Source organism: Haliotis cracherodii, unplaced genomic scaffold, assembly GCF_022045235.1.
Source record: "Haliotis cracherodii isolate W230 unplaced genomic scaffold, xgHalCrac1.p SCAF_3, whole genome shotgun sequence".
NCBI classification, from domain to species: domain Eukaryota; kingdom Metazoa; phylum Mollusca; class Gastropoda; order Lepetellida; family Haliotidae; genus Haliotis; species Haliotis cracherodii.
In genome coordinates, this window is record NW_027266286.1 from 59945343 (window position 1) to 59965005 (window position 19663).

General features: G+C 44.0%; 1 protein-coding gene across 1 annotated transcript in view; it reads right to left on the reverse strand.

Annotated features, from left to right (window-relative positions):
• Nucleotides 1-19663, reverse strand: part of LOC139475907 (midasin-like) — a 141470-nt gene that overhangs the window by 19617 nt on the left and 102190 nt on the right. The window contains exons 57-79 of the mRNA XM_071259124.1: nt 19399-19584; nt 18770-19027; nt 17632-17691; nt 17330-17523; nt 16989-17247; nt 16413-16692; nt 15704-15957; nt 14960-15150; nt 14273-14390; nt 11773-11917; nt 10983-11092; nt 10000-10104; nt 8981-9121; nt 7860-8063; nt 7162-7258; nt 6188-6287; nt 5483-5579; nt 4808-4923; nt 4453-4528; nt 2805-2996; nt 2625-2692; nt 1609-1985; nt 742-845 (exon numbers count right to left, since the gene is read on the reverse strand). Coding sequence (XP_071115225.1) covers nt 742-845; nt 1609-1985; nt 2625-2692; nt 2805-2996; nt 4453-4528; nt 4808-4923; nt 5483-5579; nt 6188-6287; nt 7162-7258; nt 7860-8063; nt 8981-9121; nt 10000-10104; nt 10983-11092; nt 11773-11917; nt 14273-14390; nt 14960-15150; nt 15704-15957; nt 16413-16692; nt 16989-17247; nt 17330-17523; nt 17632-17691; nt 18770-19027; nt 19399-19584 — 3732 coding nt within the window. The remainder of the gene's footprint in view (nt 1-741; nt 846-1608; nt 1986-2624; nt 2693-2804; nt 2997-4452; nt 4529-4807; nt 4924-5482; nt 5580-6187; nt 6288-7161; nt 7259-7859; nt 8064-8980; nt 9122-9999; nt 10105-10982; nt 11093-11772; nt 11918-14272; nt 14391-14959; nt 15151-15703; nt 15958-16412; nt 16693-16988; nt 17248-17329; nt 17524-17631; nt 17692-18769; nt 19028-19398; nt 19585-19663) is intronic.

Sequence of the window (19663 nt, forward strand, 5' to 3'; positions counted from 1 at the left end):
ATAGTTATCATATGGGCTGGTAAGTATATTATCAGTTCATAGCTTGTCATGTTGGAAAAACAGAAGTAATATCTGATAAGGTGTACATGCAGTTTTTCAATATACTAACCCAGATCATTTCACCCTTGGCAACACTTCACAGAGCCCCTGTAACGTCCGTGTCTACCTATTGCCTTGCTAAGGCGTGAATATTGTTAACTACTGCGTAAAGTACCCACTTATTTAATATGTGAACATTATTTGTTTTTGAAAATAATGTAGATCAAGATTATTCAAAATGTTTCTATGAAATATATACATAAAAATTTAGTGAATCAATTGAACATTTATATAATTGAATTATGGTAAATGAATGTTTTATGCTATATTATGTTTTTCCTTGATTTATAAAGCGAGAAGGGAAAGAAATAGACCAGCTTAGAAAAAGGGAGAACAATGGTTGTCTCAGAACACAATATGAAAAACAGTGATTTGGTGGTTAAAACAAGAAGATCAGATTAAAAAATGTAAAACAATAATCGAACAACTGTTCCTCTTATAAACTGGGGATTGATTTTATTTTTTTTAAATGTTGACCAGTTGTTAAACAGTTTTTGAAGAGATTTTTATAAGGAATTGTAGGGAACAACACAACCATGCTTCAAACATTGTATACTTACAGGGAGGGAGGGAGTGAATGTAATGTTACGCCACAGTCATCAATACAACACCTGTATGATCTGGAATGTGGAGGCAACTTACCTTGTTGTACTGCAGCAGTGTGAGGTCTGCGGCCATCGGCTCCACCAGCAACTTGGTCAGGTGACCCTTCTGGAAGGTTGACTCCGCATCCTCCTCCTCCTCCCCTTCAGGGCAAGAAAGTACTCGGTCATAAGTGGTGCATGAATTGTTCATGCCACAGACTATACTATGTATTTCAATGGATAAGCCAGGAATTGGGGTTTCCAGTGTATCAGTAAAAGCTCAAACTTCATCACTCTTCCACACAGGTTCATTTGTTTGTAATTAATGTCACACCCAGCAGTATTCCGGCTCTACGATGTCATAACAATCAAGTCTGGACCAAACAATCCAGTGATTTACATGATGAGTAACGATCCAAGCCATCAGGGTAGGATGAGAAGCCACACCAAATGGCCGAAGCCGATCACCTGATCCTCTAAGTGACACGGGGTTTAGCATCACATTCAAGATTATTGCACTTATAAGGCGACGTGCATACACGTGTATGTGTATGTCTGTGTGTGTGATTGCTTGTACTAGTCTGGACTGATGCTGATTTAATAGTGCTAGCTCACTGAGATACCATGCCGCAGTTTAACATGAATACTCCACTCAGACACAGTATACTGACTCTGTGCCGACCAGTCCTTGTTTTAGCCCCTTAATGCCGAGCACAAGACAGGGTACTAACAAGTGCCATCTTTTTACATCTTTTGGTATGATGCGGCAAGGGATTGAACCCTGGACCTTCCGATCTCTGGGCAAACGCTCTACCACTAGACCACGGAGGTGGTCTGCTTCTTTTGACCAGCATAGGTTGCTGTGGACCAATTCTAACCCCAAATTTCCACAGCCTTGGCACAGGACATAACAAGCTGCACCTACCCTCCTGTTTCTCCTCCTGTTTCTCCTCCAGTTTCTCCTCCTTGTCTTCAGGCTTCCCATGAGCCTTCACCAGGTTCTGCACAGCCAGCAGAGCAGCTGCAATGACACCCTCCACTCCATCAGAGAACTTCTCCCTCTGAGCCGAGCGTGGGCTGGAGGAATCAGTATCCATCTGTCTCAGACTGTCAGTGTCTGCCACCCACGCCTGGAAGTTGCGGCACACGGACTGGAGCTGGTCCCCGAGGTAGTCCAGAGTCTGGTTGAGGCAGCAGCCAGTGTTGGAGATGGGGTCGTTGAACTTGGATGACAGCTCTGACATAAGTGGGATGAGTTTCCCATACTCGGTGACGGTGTCTTGTAGCAGTTCAAGGTCACTCCTGTAGGTCAACACCATACATTCAGATTTAACATTGATAACTTTCCAGTAACCTTCCTCCAAAACTAGAAAATATTTGTGTGACAAAATTGACCTTAATGCTGATTTGAACAGTATTTCAGTTAGGGGCTGTTCCTTAATTATAGGGGTGTGTGTCAGAGAGAACCAAGGGAGGGTCCTACAAAAATAATACCGGTATACGCATTTGGGGAGGATCATGCAAAAATGTACATTTAATAATAAAACAAAGTGCCTTTGCATTTTTTAATATTTTCAGGAATGGTGTTTAAAATATGTACCTGGACAAAGGAAGGGTCATCCAAAAATATGCCAAGCATTAGAAGAGGGTCATTATTTTCAGTGTATCAAAAACCTCCTATCTCCCTCCTTACTGTAATATATGACCCATTAATATATGTGTCAGCTCGATGTAAGAGGACAATGCAGGCTTAATATCTGAATTATGTTTGACCATCGTAGGATCCCAGTACATGGACGCTCCTCCCTCAGGCATCATCAATACTTATTTCTCAAATTCCTACAGGACATTGACATAAACTTTCGAACTTTATCATTTAGGAAAAACATGGTCGAAGATAACAGTGACGGTACACGTCACTACATGTAGAAAGACACTCACCACTGATAGCAAACATGCTCTATCGCCAACACTTTGCCTTGTTCTGCCTCAGCCACTTTCAACATGTCCTGCACAAAATGAAGACAATACGTTCAGTGCATCAAACATCAGATACGAACGAAAAAAGTGAACTCTTTCCTTTGGAAATCATCATGCCATGCACTGATTGATCCAACTTACCCTGACCGTCTGCACACAGCTGGTCCACCCTTCATCCCCCTGGTGGAGCAGTGCCATGGGAGACAACTCTTCTGGAGGGTAGGGGGACGGGTACAGCCGAGCTCCGTCCACCTGCTGGGGGCATGTGTACAACAGCACCAGGTACTGGTTCAAACCCTCCAACAGCTGCACAGACAGATGTTTCAGTTTGTCCTGAAAAATTATAGAAAACCAGATTCACCGACCATCATGCATCAGAGTCACCAAGTGAATGTCCTAGTCAGTTATTACAACTATATCATGACGGCCTGCAAGAATCAGGACCAGTGGTGAATAGCATGAGCAATGATCTATGCTAGTGACTCATTTCACACAGTGACCTTTGTACAAAAGGTCCTATTGGCTCCCAACATGGGTACGATATGTGAAACCATTTCTGTTGTCCCTCCTGTAATCTTGCTGGAATCAGCATTAACCAATACTCACTTAGCACTACATGTTTGAGTATTGGAGTCACAACAGTAGTGATAAGATCATGTCGTGGAAGGAAGCCCAGGTCATGTTCCACGCCTGTATCAGGTCATGTTCTATACCTGTGTCAGGTCATGTACCACGCCTGTATCAGGTCATGTTCTATACCTGTATCAGGTCATGTACCACGCCTGTATCAGGTCATGTTCTATACCTGTAACAGGTCATGTTCTATACCTGTATCAGGTCATGTACCATGCCTGTATCAGGTCATGTTCTATACCTGTATCAGGTCATGTACCACGCCTGTATCAGGTCATGTTCTATACCTGTATCAGGTCATGTTCTATACCTGTATCAGGTCATGTACCATGCCTGTATCAGGTCATGTTCTATACCTGTAACAGGTCATGTTCTATACCTGTATCAGGTCATGTACCATGCCTGTATCAGGTCATGTTCTATGCCTGTATCAGGTCATGTACCACGCCTGTATCAGGTCATGTTCTATACCTGTATCAGGTCATGTACCATGCCTGTATCAGGTCATGTTCTATACCTGTATCAGGTCATGTACCACGCCTGTATCAGGTCATGTACCACGCCTGTATCAGGTCATGTACCACGCCTGTATCAGGTCATGTACCACACCTGTATCAGGTCATGTACCACGCCTGTATCAGGTCATGTACCACACCTATATCAGGTCATGTACCATGCCTGTATCAGGTCATGTACCACGCCTGTATCAGGTCATGTACCACGCCTGTATCAGGTCTTAAAGCAAGCATGAGGCACTGTCGGACATATCATCTCACACAAACCTCCTGTAGTTATAATCAACTCTACAATATAAGTATATCATATTCAATGTAATAAGGACCCTGTTCGCTAAGAAACCTGACAAAGGGTGGGCGCTTATCAAATCATACACAACAAGTTAAATTTGATTTCAGAGATCGAGCAAACTTAGTTGAAATGTCGATGAAACTCAACCTTTTTTGATAGTAGTTACTAGCATTCAAACACCCCTTCTGTGCTGCTGTTGTCACAAGAAAATATGTCCAGCACATTTTCAGTCTGATATGGTGGGCACTACTAAAGATTACTTACAGATTGGCAAGGGAAGAAACTGGACTGTTATAGTCAGGCAACTTCCTTGCCTCAGGAAGATGGTAAGAACATTACAGTTACTCACTATCCATTCTCTGGTTTTCTTCTGTGGAGGAAGACTGGCTTTGATCTGCAGCTTGCTCACTGACGCCATCAGTTTCCTGAAAACAGAGACATATTTGACCTTCTTCTATGACAGGTTTGTGACTATGTGCAATAACGAGGTAACAACGAATCCTGCTCAATTTGGTCTGCGATATTTTCCACCATAGATCAGATATTGTAATCTATTGTAATTCAAATTGAAGCATCAATTAACTAGGGCATATTAGTCTATTTGGACTTGAATTTACTTGGGCAGGGATTTTTTGAGGAACTACCCCCCCGGCTCCAAAGTAGATAAAACATTGCAGCTGCCGGCCATCCATGCTGTGTCTGACCTAAGTTGGAGGTACTGCTTGAAGATGGCTGACAACTCCTGGTGCTGCCCGGTCAGGATGTGCATCAGGTGCTCCACGAACCCTCGACATCGGCTGATGTTACCGAGACCAAGTTCCTGAAACAAACATCACCCTGTCCTAGTTATCTGTCACAACGTACTACAGCAGCTGCCTATTCTGTTCAACAAGTCTGGTGTCTTTCCCATAACATTCCATCACACCCTAGTTTCTTGTGAACAGTGCGCAATGACTATAATTAGTACCTTCCATTCTTGGGTACAGGTTTTGGGAAAAATCGCTCTTTCAGGTGAACAAACATGAAACGAAACTAAATCAGTTGTTTGTCTGTTTGTTGATCTATGCTGCACTCCGCAATATTCTGGCTATATGACAGCTGCCTGTAAACAATCAAGTCAGGACCAGACAATCCAGTGATTTATATGATAAGCAATGATCCATACAGTTGGGTGAGTGAGTGAGCATGGTATTACATTGCTTTAAGCAATATTCCAGCAATGGGAGCCTAGAAATTGGCTTCACACATTGTACCCATGGGCGGATTGGAACCCGGGTCTTCAGCGTGACGAGTGAACGCTTTAACCACTAGGCTACCCCACCGCCCCCTGCAATAAATAACTGCAGGTCAGAGAGCATCTCCCAGTATCCCAGGTGTACCTTGGAAGGTGTGTGTAGAGCAGCTGTCAGCCTGGCCCGCCTGGCCACACAGCGGTAGTAGTACTTGAGGCAGCCACTCCACAGTCCAGACAGCTCCCTGAAACATCAACTCATCATACACCAGCCATCGGGTATCAACCTTCAGACATCAACTCTCTGACACATCAACCATTTGACATATATCATCTTCTATCAAGCATCTGACATTTATCATCTTGTATCCACCATCTGACATATATCATCTTGTATCAACCATCTGACATATATCATCTTGTATCAACCATCTGACATATATCATCTTGTATCAACCATCTGACATATATCATCTTGTTTCAACCATCATTCAATTTAGCCTTCTATCCAGTCAATCATGTTTTGAATATATCTGAATTTAAGTTTCACACAGACAAACCGTCACATGCCTTCATCCCTGATAACCGGTAACCTTTGATGCAGGATAGTCCTGACCACACCCAGAGTGAGTGAGTGAGAGTGAGTTACCGAACGAGCGCGCATGCGAGTATGCGGTATAACACCGCTCTCAGCAAGCAATATTCCAGCAATATCCCTGTGGGAAACACTAGAAACGGATGGGCTTTACGTTGTACCCATGTGGGGAATTGAACCTGGGGCCTTCGAATTGACGAGTGAATGTACAACCAGCCCCCACCCCCACCCCCGCCCACTTCATACATGATAACTTACGTCGACTCTTCCTCAACACCCGCAACAACATCAATGGGAGACACCAGCATCGCCTTCCCCGTGTCTTCTGCCATTGTCAACCCCTTCCTGTAGGACAGCCCTATAAACAGCAGAAACAAAGTCAGTCAACACAACATATTCTCAAAGTGCACAGCAGAAATAAAGTCAGTCAACACAACATATTCTCAAAGTGCACAGCAGAAATAAAGTCAGTCAACACAACATATTCTCAAAGTGCACAGCAGAAATAAAGTCAGTCAACACAACATAGAACATATTCTCAAAGTGCACAGCAGAAATAAAGTCAGTCAACACAATATATTCTCAAAGTGCACAGCAGAAATAAAGTCAGTCAACACAACATATTCTCAAAGTGCACAGCAGAAATAAAATCAGTCAACACCCAATAGAACATATTCTCAAAGTGCACAGCAGAAATAAAGTCAGTCAACACCCAATAGAACATATTCTCAAAGTGCACACCAGAAATAAAGTCAGTCAACACCCAATAGAACATATTCTCAAAGTGCACAGCAGAAATAAAGTCAGTCAACACCTAATAGAACATAGTCTCAAAGTGCACACCAGAAATAAAGTCAGTCAACACCCAATAGAACATATTCTCAAAGTGCACAGCAGAAATAAAGTCAGTCAACACCCAATAGAACATATTCTCAAAGTGCACAGCAGAAATAAAGTCAGTCAACACCCAATAGAACATATTCTCAAAGTGCACACCAGAAATAATGTCAGTCAACACCCAATAGAACATATTCTCAAAGTGCACACCAGAAATAAAGTCAGTCAACACCCAATAGAACATAGTCTCAAAGTGCACACCAGAAACAAAGTCAGTCAACACCCAATAGAACATATTCTCAAAGTTCACACAGCGGACACAAAGTCAGTCAACACCACATTGAACATATTCTGAAAGTGCACACCAAGATGTCATACTCTACTCTGCTACACACCTGCTGTTGTGAGATGCTGGAACAAATCAGCTAGACTCTTCCTCTTCCGGAGGTTCATCAGCTTTGCTTCGGACTTCTGGTGCTCTTTGTCAAGACCCTGTAACCATGGTAACAACAAGAGTTAATACATGTCCTGACAATAGAGACTGAACTTACATCATCTACCATTCACTCATTCATAGCTTATTACTTAAGACATACAGTTTCCTCAACCCCCATGTGAAGTGTAGTAAAGTTTAGCCCTGAACTATTATAGTTAAAGCGCGAGGATGCTTGCCTCTCTGTGAGTGTGCTTTTCAAAAGATTTTTCATGTCAGCCCATTATGAAAGTAAGAAAACGTACAACTTTATGCATATCTTCTTGTTTATTGCATATAGCATTATGAAGTTACTCAAATAGTGTCCCTTATTGGAAGACAAAGTAGTGTCGGCGCCTTTGATCTTTTAGCGTGTAAGATCTTATATTATAGAATAGTAGTGGCCTTGTTAACTTTATAAAGGGTCACTGACCCTGGACAAACAAGGGGTTTACAGATTGAACAACATTTCATGCAATCAGGGACTCACAAAGAAGCCATGACACCCACTGTAAGCATAAACCTCCATATTTTAAATATGTTGTAAGTCTCTTATCATAACTGTAGGTGACAGGGGACCTATTCTGTCCAAGAACCTCTATGGGAGGTGTTTCAACTGACCGGCGTGACTTCCTTGGCCTGAAGCTCGTGTACAGACTCGATTATCTCCCCTGTGAACTCATCCAGGACAGTGGTGAGCTGGGTGTACCGCATGTTGGACAGTGTTCTCCTCCAGTGTTTCTGGACCCGCGTCGTCAGGGACGGCAGACGGGACTGCAGGCTGCCAGCTGATGCAGGAACTGTGGCTGTGTCAGGCTGAGGTTTCTGGGCAGATGTAATAATGAACATAAGTAAATTACATTGTCATATGTCTAGACTCTCAAACCCTTGCTCAGTGAATATGCTCAACTGGATTATGTTGTAAATAAATTGTGTGTATAAAAACAGACATGTCCTCATGTCTAAACATAGATATGATATTATTTGACATAGAGACATGGAGGACATGTCACACGTTCTGAAAAACCAAACAACAGTGAGGTGAGATGAGGTGAGAAGAGGTGAAATGGAGTTTAATATCTCTCTCTCTCTCTCTCTCTCTCTTGTACTAGTCGGAATTGATGCCGATTTATTGCGCTAGTGTAAGCAAACATTATATCCTATAAGTTTTACTCTAGAGTATAGCATATGATAGGATTAAACACACTGGTATGGGTTCAAACTCACTAGGGAGAATCATCCTGACACAAGAGAATTTCATCCCCGGGATAAAAAATAGGGTAGGATAATATTCACTCTTACACTAGCACACTTATATATCATGCCGCCGTTTAACATGGATACCCTACTCAGACACAGCATACTGACCCTGAGCAAACCAGTCCTTGTTTTAGCCCCTTAATGCTGAGTGCCAGACAGGGTAACAACAAGTACCATATTTTAACATCTTTGGTGTGACGCAGCCGGGGATCGAACCCCGGACCTTAAGCCTGCGGACTGACTCTCTACCACTAGACCACAGAGGTCGTCCCAAACAACAGTTATCATTAGGAAGAGAATGTAGGGATGTCAACTTCTTTATGATGAGGAACACAACGTTTCGGAGTATATACTTACTCCTTCATCACCTGATGAAATAAGAATATACTCCGAAAAAAATGTTAGGAATGTTTGGAACCATAATAGTCTGTCCTTAACAAAAGATGTCATTACGCACAAAGTCAACATGGCGCCAAGCCTACCTGTTTGACAAGCATCTTGCTGGCAGCTTTACGACTGTATTCCTGTAGTCTGTCTCCACAGCTGACTTGTGGATCACTTGCCAGGTCTGAGTTATCTCCCTTCTCTGTCAGGAGGTCTCGAACTGGTTTTTGTAATATTGTCTGGACAAGGCAAATGATCAAGATCAATAAGAACAGGATACTTTTCAAACAAATACTCCAGGATAACTTATTGCAACTCACTACCAAAGACTGCGACACTTGGCAGTGACAATATAACTACTATTTTTCCATTTGAAAGATCAAATTTATGCCAATATCCTAGAACAATGAACAAAATGTGTAATTTAACTGCTGCTAATTCAGGAATTTTATCTATATTAGATTATCCTGATTAGAGGCCAGTATTTGTCCTAAAGTCTGCAGCAAATTTCAGACAAAAATGGAATCAAGCATCTCCCAATTCATGCTCACAACTATAATGACATAAAAGTGACAAAACACTTTGTGTAATCATAGTGAGTGAGTGAGTATGGTTTTACGCCGCTTTTAGCAATATTCCAGCAATATCACGGCCGGGGACACCAGAAATGGGCTTCCCACATTGTACCTTGTGTAATCATAAGAAATCTCTGCTTATATAATCTATTCATAACTAACATTAGTGAAGTGAATGTGTTTCACTAATAACAGGACCGACAGAGAGGAAAAGGCTTTAATTCTCAGTTTAACAATATTGCATTGAAGACAATTTTAATTTACTTTTGAATTTAGGAAATTTTTTTTAACAAAATTCAATTTTGAACCCAAAAAGTTTTTTTCAAAATTTTCATGCCAAGTTTGGAATTCAAGATAATTCCCTATAACTGCTTGAATACATAATAACTAGACTGTTTACAAGCATGTGGCACTGGGCCTCTTATACTTCAATCTTATAAAGTGTTTAACTTTTGTAATTAAGCATGACAAGAAAGAAATTGTAATATATAAAAGAAGAAATCATGAAGCTCTTCAATCCCCCTGTGCTGCCTGATATGTACCTGGAAGGCCTTGGAGTATTTGTGTACAGTCTTGTGAGTCTTCTCCGTCGTCTGCTTCAAGGCCCAGTAGCTCATGTCATTCCACCGTGCTATCTTCACGAAGCCCTGCAACAACATCAACAGGATGTAGATTGTACATCGAGATCCGAGCGTCTCCCCGAAGTAACTACAACTGCAACATGGAACCTGACTGACACAGTGTCTGTTCCTGGAGTGAGACTGTTCCTTTGGTTGGTTGGTTTGTTGTTTTAGGCCGCACTCAGCAATATTCCAGCTATATGACGGCGGTCTGTAAATAATCGATTCTGTACCAGACAATCCAGTGATTGACATCATGAGCATCGATCCACACAATTGGGATTGATGACATACATCAACCAAGTCAGCGAACCTGACCACCCGATCCCGTTAGTCGCCTTTTACGACAAGCATAGTCGCCTTTTATGGACTCCTTATGAAAGGTTCATTCCTATGGAACAGTTTTTACTTTTACTTTTTTACTTTGAAAAGTTTTCCACGGTACATTTACCCTGGCAATATTTGTCCAGGTACAGTCAAACACTGTTGTGTCGAAGTTGGAGGGACCTACTAAATACTTTTAGTTATCAGAGGTTCTACACAACTGAAAATGATGAATAAAGAAGGAACACGCAGGAGCCATGCTTTTACTTCAAGACAACTGTAAGTTCAACACATCAAAGTTCGACACAACCTAGTTCAACACAACAAAGTTCAACACAACTAAGTTTGGCACAATTCCATGTGAAAAGATCATCACTGACATAAGACCATATCATTGCCATAGACAAGTTCCCCAAACAAACAAAAGACCAACAAGTACTAATATCAGGGCCCAATCCACAAAGTGAATCCACAGATTGTATATCAGTTAAGTCATGTGCTCAGGTCATATGTCACCATCAAATTTTCCTGAGTCACCCACATTGAACAGACATGACTCAAGCTCTAGATCCTCGCTATACCTTCAGCTCTCTCTCAATGGGCGCCCTCTGGCGTGTCACGTCTGCCTCCACTCCGTCCAGAAACTGCCCGTAGAACTGGTACACATTCCACAGCAGATTCAACAATACGTCTGAAACATATCCAGTCTGTCAAGAGAGACACTTCATACTCAATTAGCTAATAATGTGTTTATTGAACAAACCTTGGATGACTTGTTGGATGCCTAGACAATAACATTGTCAGTGTATGGAGACAAAGATCACAATGGTGGAGTGAGTGAGTTAGTTATGTGACAGAGACATTTGCAAAGTTGGTAAAACCCAAGTGTGTACATAGCTAGGTACATATGATGCTGGCAGACTAAAGATAATAGCTGGGATAAATCTAGGATTCATACCCAGGCCCAGAGGATCCTGACATGGTAAAGGGACACTACTCTGCCCTGTTGGCACAAGGACATCCAAGGGCTCAACAAGAGCTCGAAACAAAATAACATTGTTGAGCATGTGACAATGTATACAAAACTTCCTTCAGAACAAGAAAAGTGCAGTAAACTATGTTTATAACGAACACGCTTATATCGAACTGTCTTTTGGTCTTTTGGTGCTGAATATGCTTATAACAAACTACAGTTATACCAAAATAAACTTAGTGGTGCCTTTGAGTTCGTTATAACCGTAGTTTACTGCATTACATCCTCTCTAAAAGACTGGTAGGAAAGACAGCTCCAGCCATGAATATTCGTACCATCACATCACGGACAAATCATTAACTCCACATTGTGGCTGCACACTGTCACAACTGACATACCTTGTTTAGGCGACTTGTCCATGTGAGTCAACTGACAATGGAACGTGTACACCAGCTCCAGACGGCAGCGGAACTCTCCCAGACTGGAGGTCTCCAAGAACTGTTCCAGAGATTTCAGTATATCTTCAGCAGACGGCTCTGGAATCTGGGTGAAGAGTAAGAGGCTGTCAGAGGGTGTCGGGGTAAGAGTGTGTCAGGGGTAAGAGTGTGTCGGAGCAAGAGGGTGTCGGGGTAAGAGTGTGTCGGAGCAAGAGTGTGTCAGTGTAAGAGGGTGTTGGGGGTAAGAGGGTGTCAGGGTAAGAGAGTGTCAGGAGTAAGAGTGTGTCGGAGCAAGAGTGTGTCAGTGTAAGAGGGTGTTGGGGGTAAGAGGGTGTCGGGAGTAAGAGTGTGTCGGAGCAAGAGGGTGTCAGTGTAAGAGGGTGTTGGGGGTAAGAGGGTGTCAGGGTAAGAGAGTGTCAGGGGTAAGAGTGTGTCGGAGCAAGAGTGTGTCAGTGTAAGAGGGTGTTGGGGGTAAAAGGGTGTCGGGAGTAAGAGTGTGTCGGAGCAAGAGTGTGTCAGTGTAAGAGGGTGTTGGGGGTAAGAGGGTGTCGGGAGTAAGAGTGTGTCGGAGCAAGAGTGTGTCAGTGTAAGAGGGTGTCAGGGTAAGAGTGTGTCAGTGTAAGAGGGTGTTGGGGGTAAGAGTGTGTCGGAGCAAGAGTGTGTCAGGGTAAGAGTGTGTCAGTGTAAGAGGGTGTTGGGGGGAAGAGGGTGTCAGGAGTAAGAGTGTGTCGGAGCAAGAGTGTGTCAGTGTAAGAGGGTGTTGGGGGTAAAAGGGTGTCGGGAGTAAGAGTGTGTCGGAGCAAGAGTGTGTCAGTGTAAGAGGGTGTTGGGGGTAAGAGGGTGTCGGGAGTAAGAGTGTGTCGGAGCAAGAGTGTGTCAGGGTAAGAGTGTGTCAGTGTAAGAGGGTGTTGGGGGTAAAAGGGTGTCGGGAGTAAGAGTGTGTCGGAGCAAGAGTGTGTCAGTGTAAGAGGGTGTTGGGGGTAAGAGGGTGTCGGGAGTAAGAGTGTGTCGGAGCAAGAGTGTGTCAGTGTAAGAGGGTGTTGGGGGTAAGAGTGTGTCGGAGCAAGGGTGTGTCAGTGTAAGAGGGTGTTGGGGGGAAGAGGGTGTCAGGAGTAAGAGTGTGTCGGAGCAAGAGTGTGTCAGTGTAAGAGGGTGTTGGGGGTAAGAGGGTGTCGGGAGTAAGAGTGTCGGAGCAAGAGTGTGTCAGTGTAAGAGGGTGTCGGGGTAAGAGTGTGTCAGGGTAAGAGTGTGTCAGTGTAAGAGGGTGTTGGGGTAAGAGGGTGTCGGGAGTAAGAGTGTGTCAGTGTAAGAGGGTGTTGGGGGTAAGAGGGTGTCGGGAGTAAGAGTGTGTCGGAGCAAGAGTGTGTCAGTGTAAGAGTGTGTCAGTGTAAGAGGGTGTTGGGGGTAAGAGGGTGTCGGGAGTAAGAGTGTGTCGGAGCAAGAGTGTGTCAGTGTAAGAGGGTGTCGGGGTAAGAGTGTGTCAGGGTAAGAGTGTGTCAGTGTAAGAGGGTGTTGGGGTAAGAGGGTGTCGGGAGTAAGAGTGTGTCAGTGTAAGAGGGTGTTGGGGGTAAGAGGGTGTCGGGAGTAAGAGTGTGTCGGAGCAAGAGTGTGTCAGTGTAAGAGGGTGTCGGGGTAAGAGTGTGTCAGGGTAAGAGTGTGTCAGTGTAAGAGGGTGTTGGGGGTAAGAGGGTGTCGGAGCAAGAGTGCGTCAGTGTAAGAGTGTGTCAGTGTAAGAGGGTGTTGGGGGTAAGAGGGTGTCGGGAGTAAGAGTGTGTCGGAGCAAGAGTGTGTCAGTGTAAGAGTGTGTCAGTGTAAGAGGGTGTCGGGAGTAAGAGTGTGTCGGAGCAAGAGTGTGTCAGTGTAAGAGGGTGTTGGGGGTAAAAGGGTGTCGGGAGTAAGAGTGTGTCAGTGTAAGAGTGTGTCAGTGTAAGAGGGTGTTGGGGGTAAGAGGGTGTCGAGAGTAAGAGTGTGTCGGAGCAAGAGTGTGTCAGTGTAAGAGGGTGTTGGGGGTAAGAGTGTGTCGGGAGTAAGAGTGTGTCGGAGCAAGAGTGTGTCAGTGTAAGAGTGTGTCAGTGTAAGAGGGTGTCGGGAGTAAGAGTGTGTCGGAGCAAGAGTGTGTCAGTGTAAGAGGGTGTTGGGGGTAAAAGGGTGTCGGGAGTAAGAGTGTGTCAGTGTAAGAGTGTGTCAGTGTAAGAGGGTGTTGGGGGTAAGAGGGTGTCGAGAGTAAGAGTGTGTCGGAGCAAGAGTGTGTCAGTGTAAGAGGGTGTTGGGGGTAAGAGGGTGTCGGGAGTAAGAGTGTGTCGGAGCAAGAGTGTGTCAGTGTAAGAGGGTGTTGGGGGTAAGAGGGGGTTGGTGGTAAGAGGGGGTTGGAAGAAGGGGAGTTTGTTTGACACTACAATCCATAATATTCAGATATAAATCTGGTCATTGTTTTAATTAAGCAACCCTCCCATCCTCTTACATCATCCTGTTGCTGTGGTGACAAGAATGAGCCAATCAGTTGATAGATGTAGAACCACCATTGTGAGGCCTTGCTCCGCACGTTCTCTGCCTGTGTGTCAAGTGAGCGATTCCAGCAACTGTAGTAGAATAATGTTGGAATGAAATACTGTACTGATCAATGTACTATGAACAAACACTATTGACAAAACCATTCATACCTGTTGACTGCTGTTATCATAATACATGCCATACTGTGATTTTACATAAATTATATGTGACAACTGGTAATTATGTAAAATAGTCACAGAAGGTTACTGAAGTTTCCGTAGTTACATACCATCTCACTTAGACTAAAGTTTGTTTGTTTGTTTGTTTGTTTGTTTGTTTGTTTACACTGCACTCAGCAATATTCCAGCCATATGACCCCGTCTAAAGAAACATTCAAGTCTGGACCAGACAATCAAGTGACTGACATCATGAGCATTGATCTACATAATTGAGATATGATGACATGCATCAACCAAGTCAGCAAGACTGACCACCCGATCACGGTAGTGGCCTCTTACAATAAGCATTGACGTCTCTTACGACAAGCATGGGTTGCTGAAGACCTATTCTAACACGGATCTTCAAGTGTTACTCAGACTTAAGATGTTTAATAGCACGTAACAGTTTCTCCTGGGTAATATGAGATCGTTTCACCCACCTAAGTTCCAGCTTCCTCCACTGTATTATCATAGTGGTGACGTCTGCTAGTTGTGTTGCCATGGAGACACGTGCAGCAGCGTTTGCCTCCCAGTCCTGGGACTTTTCCAGCAGCAGCTCAAGGCCGGTGAGGAACTTCATGACGGGGCAGGTTACAGGGAAGGACAGCACCCGGTCCACGATTGTCTGCAGCTGAACAACACAACAACACCATTAAACATGCAAGTTACCAATAGGGTGCTGTCATGACAACAGTCACAGTAGGGTAATACTGAATAACTATACTGAAGAAAATAAGTTAGGGATCATAAATATTTTGAGGGATATTGTTTGGTTGTTAATTCTGAGCACAACAATTTCACAAAAATATCCCCCAAAATATTCATGATCCCTAACTTATATTGTTTAGTATATGTGTTGCACTCACCATGACGACTGGGAAAGAAATTCACCTGATGAAGGAGTAAGCATATGCCCCGAAACGTTGTGTTTCCTCATAATAAAGGAGTTCCCATCCATAAATTCCCTTCCTAATGTGTATCACTTCTAAATACCATTCAAAGACTAGAAATTCCTATTTCTAACAATGTGCTTATAAGTGGACATTCTTTGTGCAAGTACTGAGAATAATCAGTCCTTTGTCTTTTATGATACTTTTTTATACATAATGGTTGTATCTTTTTTTCAATGACCACTGACCTACCTTGTGTGGGTAATATTACCAGGAATATTGAGATTTACTTACTACTTTCAGGGTGGGATGGTCAGGCCATTCTTGCTGTAACTCCGATACACGGGCTGAAAATCGGGTCAGAACTGGTCTACACTGGATCACCTCCGCCACATTTGAGTCTGTGTAGATGTTGTAGACCAGAGATTCCTTAGGCAGAAGTGGGTTGTGCGTCTCGCCATCTGCAGACTGACCTACGCGGACAGACGTCTGAACCGCCCCACACACCAACAGGTGGCCGCCAAGACTTTCCACGTCTACTGTGCTGTCTGGAAGCAAGGACTGATGAACTGGACACAATCACACAAGTTGGGAACCTTTGCCACAGAGAAGGACAGATACTTTTACAAATCTTTTCATGTTTTTAATCGAGGTGATCTGATGATTTGATGTACTTAGCCCCGCCTTATTTCAAAATACTTCTTGATTATTGATCAGATCGTGTTGATAAGGCACCTTCATTTTGTTTGAAGCAAATGCATGTCATATGAGAGGTAGAATCTGATTGATCGATAGGAGGGACATAGAAGGGACATAACTCATAATAGCCACTGGTGGGGCTACGATCGAGCCATGAAGTTCCAGCGTGGTTCGGCAGGGGTGGAAACAGGACTTTTATAGACAGATATCTCGGGAAGATGGGGGCCTAGCTGTTGAAGCACATCATTCCGGTATGTGAAGACATCTTACACTTCATGCATCAAAGTCAATGAAAAGAACCAACCTAGGGCATTCCATCCCATCTTGCCCAGCTGTGCTGCCACCGAATACCTCGTTAGTGCAGGTAGGACATGGTCCTGGGGCAACACCTGCGGTAGCTCTGGTCTTCTGATCCACTCAGTGCTGGTCAGGGTGGTGAATATCTTCCGATGGCAGTCGAGAATGAGGGACATCTCGCTTGGACTAATTCTGTCCACTCCTAGTGAGACATCATCATGGGTTATCTCCTCTTGATCCTCACCCGTTCCTTCCAGGCTCTTCAGCCCAATTACATCTTCGAAATCCTGCACATAATTACAACAGAGGTGAATGCCTGAAAGTAACACTTCTGTTACACTGGACGCATACTTTTGTAGAAATCAGTCAATGAATACAATATATAGATATAATTTGATAATTATGAATACGAATAATGAAAATTTGCTAGACTATAGTGTGACAACCCAACCCAAGTGCTAGAGAAATGAGACCACTCCAGCACACACACAGGAAAGAATTGAGGCGTGACAAGTGAAAACTCTAACAACTCGGCTACCCCACCGCCCCTTAGAGAGGAGATGAGGGAAGGAAGTGATCTCACCTTCTCAAAGGACGGGAAGCTTGCACGGAAGTCTTCCTCCTCCTTCTGCTCCTCGCTGCGGTCGTCTCCGTGCGTCTGGGGCTTGTAGCGGTACAACGCCTGTTTCTCCTCCTCCTTCCTCCGCCTCGCCTCCTCCTGCTCCTGCCACGCCCTCACAAACAGCTCAAACAATCGAGACAAGGTGAAGGTCAACTGAGGTGAGAGTTCACCAGACATCAGGCAGTGGGTCTTGACCAACAAGACAGCATCTTTCAGAAGCCTGTAGGACAGAAATCAGGGTCAGTGTTGTGGTTTAGCATAAGCAAAGGTGAGACAGGCACACAAATGGGTCTAAAACTTACTTGGAACATATTTCTTTCTCCTGGACAGTTGCTGTGTCTGTTTCCCTCTGCTTGGTGAATTGTCCGACTGCTCGCCATGTGACGTCTGCTACCAGCATCTCAGCCATCTGGAGCATGCTGGGAGACTGAGGGTGGATAGCTGGGAATCTACTCAGGCAAATGACCGTCTGCTCTGGGGTGCTCAAACTTTCAAACTGCAATAAAACAAAAATAGAATCATGTTTCTCTTGACATCAAGCCATATATTTCTTGAATGTGTCATATCTTTTTGACAATAAATCAAGCAGTATTGGGCCACATACCTTAACTTTTTGTGCCAACAGATCCACCTCTTGTGCAATCATTCTCATCCCTAGGGACACCTGGAAGGAAAGGAGGAGTGTCATAACTTGTGATGTTTGTTTGTTTGTTTGTTGTTTAATGCCACACTCAGCAATATCCCAGTAATATGAAGGCAGTCTGTAAATAATCGATGATTGACATCATGAGCATCGATCCATGCAAGTGGAATAAATGACCACCCGATCCCATTAGTTGCCTCTTACAACAAACATAGTCGCCTTTTATGGCAAGCATGGGTTGATGAAGATCTATTCTAACTCAGATTTTCACGGAAACATAAAATGTGAAGAAGAAACGACTCCCATTGTCTCTTTAGTATTGGAACATGTCTTTAGATTGAGGCGTCTGAGGGCTTGAAACAAACATTATGTGTAAATAGGTCGTATTTCCACTCTTGTAACTTGGATACTGTACCCCGCTCTAATAAGCGCCCACGGCAATATTTGCTGATATATTGGCTAGTGAACAATCCCAATTGGCACCCCTTCCTATTGATCAATGTACTTATACTTTATTTACTTATTTATTCTGTGTATGATCATACGCACTTGTGTGTTATATGCACCCTAAATTATGGGCAATTAAAATCTGACATGTATAATAGGCACAGACTTTTCTTTTGTTTCATTTCAGGCTGTCAGCATAAACCACAAAATTCACGATCTTACAACTCTGTTTATTTATCATCAAATTTTATTCTAATAAGGACCCCTATTTCTAATTTTGGGAGTGCCCTGGGCGCTTATTACGTCGAATACCTTACTTCATATATTGCTGCAGTTGGGGGAAAATACTCTTTAATGATCCGATGACATAGTCTGATGTTGCAAGAATGTTCAATATTTACTCATTACACACAGAAATTCTTCAACATGAGTGAGTGAGTGAGTGGGATTTTACGCCGCTTTTAGCAATATTCCAGCAATATCACGGCGGGGGACACCAGAAATCGGCTTCACACATTGTACCCATGTCGGGAATCGAACCCGGGTCTTCGGCGTGACGAGCGAACGCTTTAACCACTAGGCTACCCGACCGACCCTCTTCAACATGAAACTCAAGATGGCTGTCCATGTCTGCCCCACTGACTGTCAGTACCTGTAGCGTGGCCAGTGTGAAGGGTTCCAGTAGGTCCTTGTAGCATGGGTATTCCTGCTCCAGCCTCTGCCGGAACCTGTGGAGCGTCGTCTGCCACACTCTCTCCTCCCGGACGCAGCTGGTCGCTGGGATGTCACCTCGGAGTTGGTCCTGCAGCATCTGATTGGCTGAGAGGAGCTTGCTGAGTAGGTCTGTCACATGATCGGTGGACCCCACGCTCTGGAGGAAGCTGGTGATGTCTTGTACTAACAGATGGAACTGCAATACCAATAAGGACGACTGACTCATGTACACACTGACCCTTCATGACAATCATGACAGAATTTAGTGTGAATAATCTGTATTTGAAAGCAACAATCCTTGCCTAGGCTCTATTGGCACAACCCTGAATCAGTTAGATCTGACCAACATCAGGATCCACCCAGTCCCAAATTCAGTTGGCTTTTGTGACAAATATGAGGTCCTAGGAACATAAACTGATACCAAGTGGCAACAATACTAGTTAGCTTAATCGCCTCTATCCCAAGGTCTAATAAAAACGTTTTGGCATTATCTGTATCAACGATGAAATCCATCGTTCAGTTGCCCATAAATGTGAGGTCTTGAGAGCAGACACACATCAAACCCACCTGCGACTCCGGGGGTCTATACACCTTCCTCTTCTGCAAGTCGGTGACCTTCTGGGTGAGCGTCTGTTGTCTCTGCAGCAGGAAGCGCACCCGCGGGTGGGGACAAATCGACTCCGCCAGACCCCGCCCCGTCAACAACTGCAGCTGCATCTCTACCGCCTCCAGCTCTGCCTCAACATCACTCAACTGCAGGGAGTGGACCAATCAGGAGATAATGGGCATTACACAGCTCGGACATTTCAACAATATCACGATATGTCAGCGT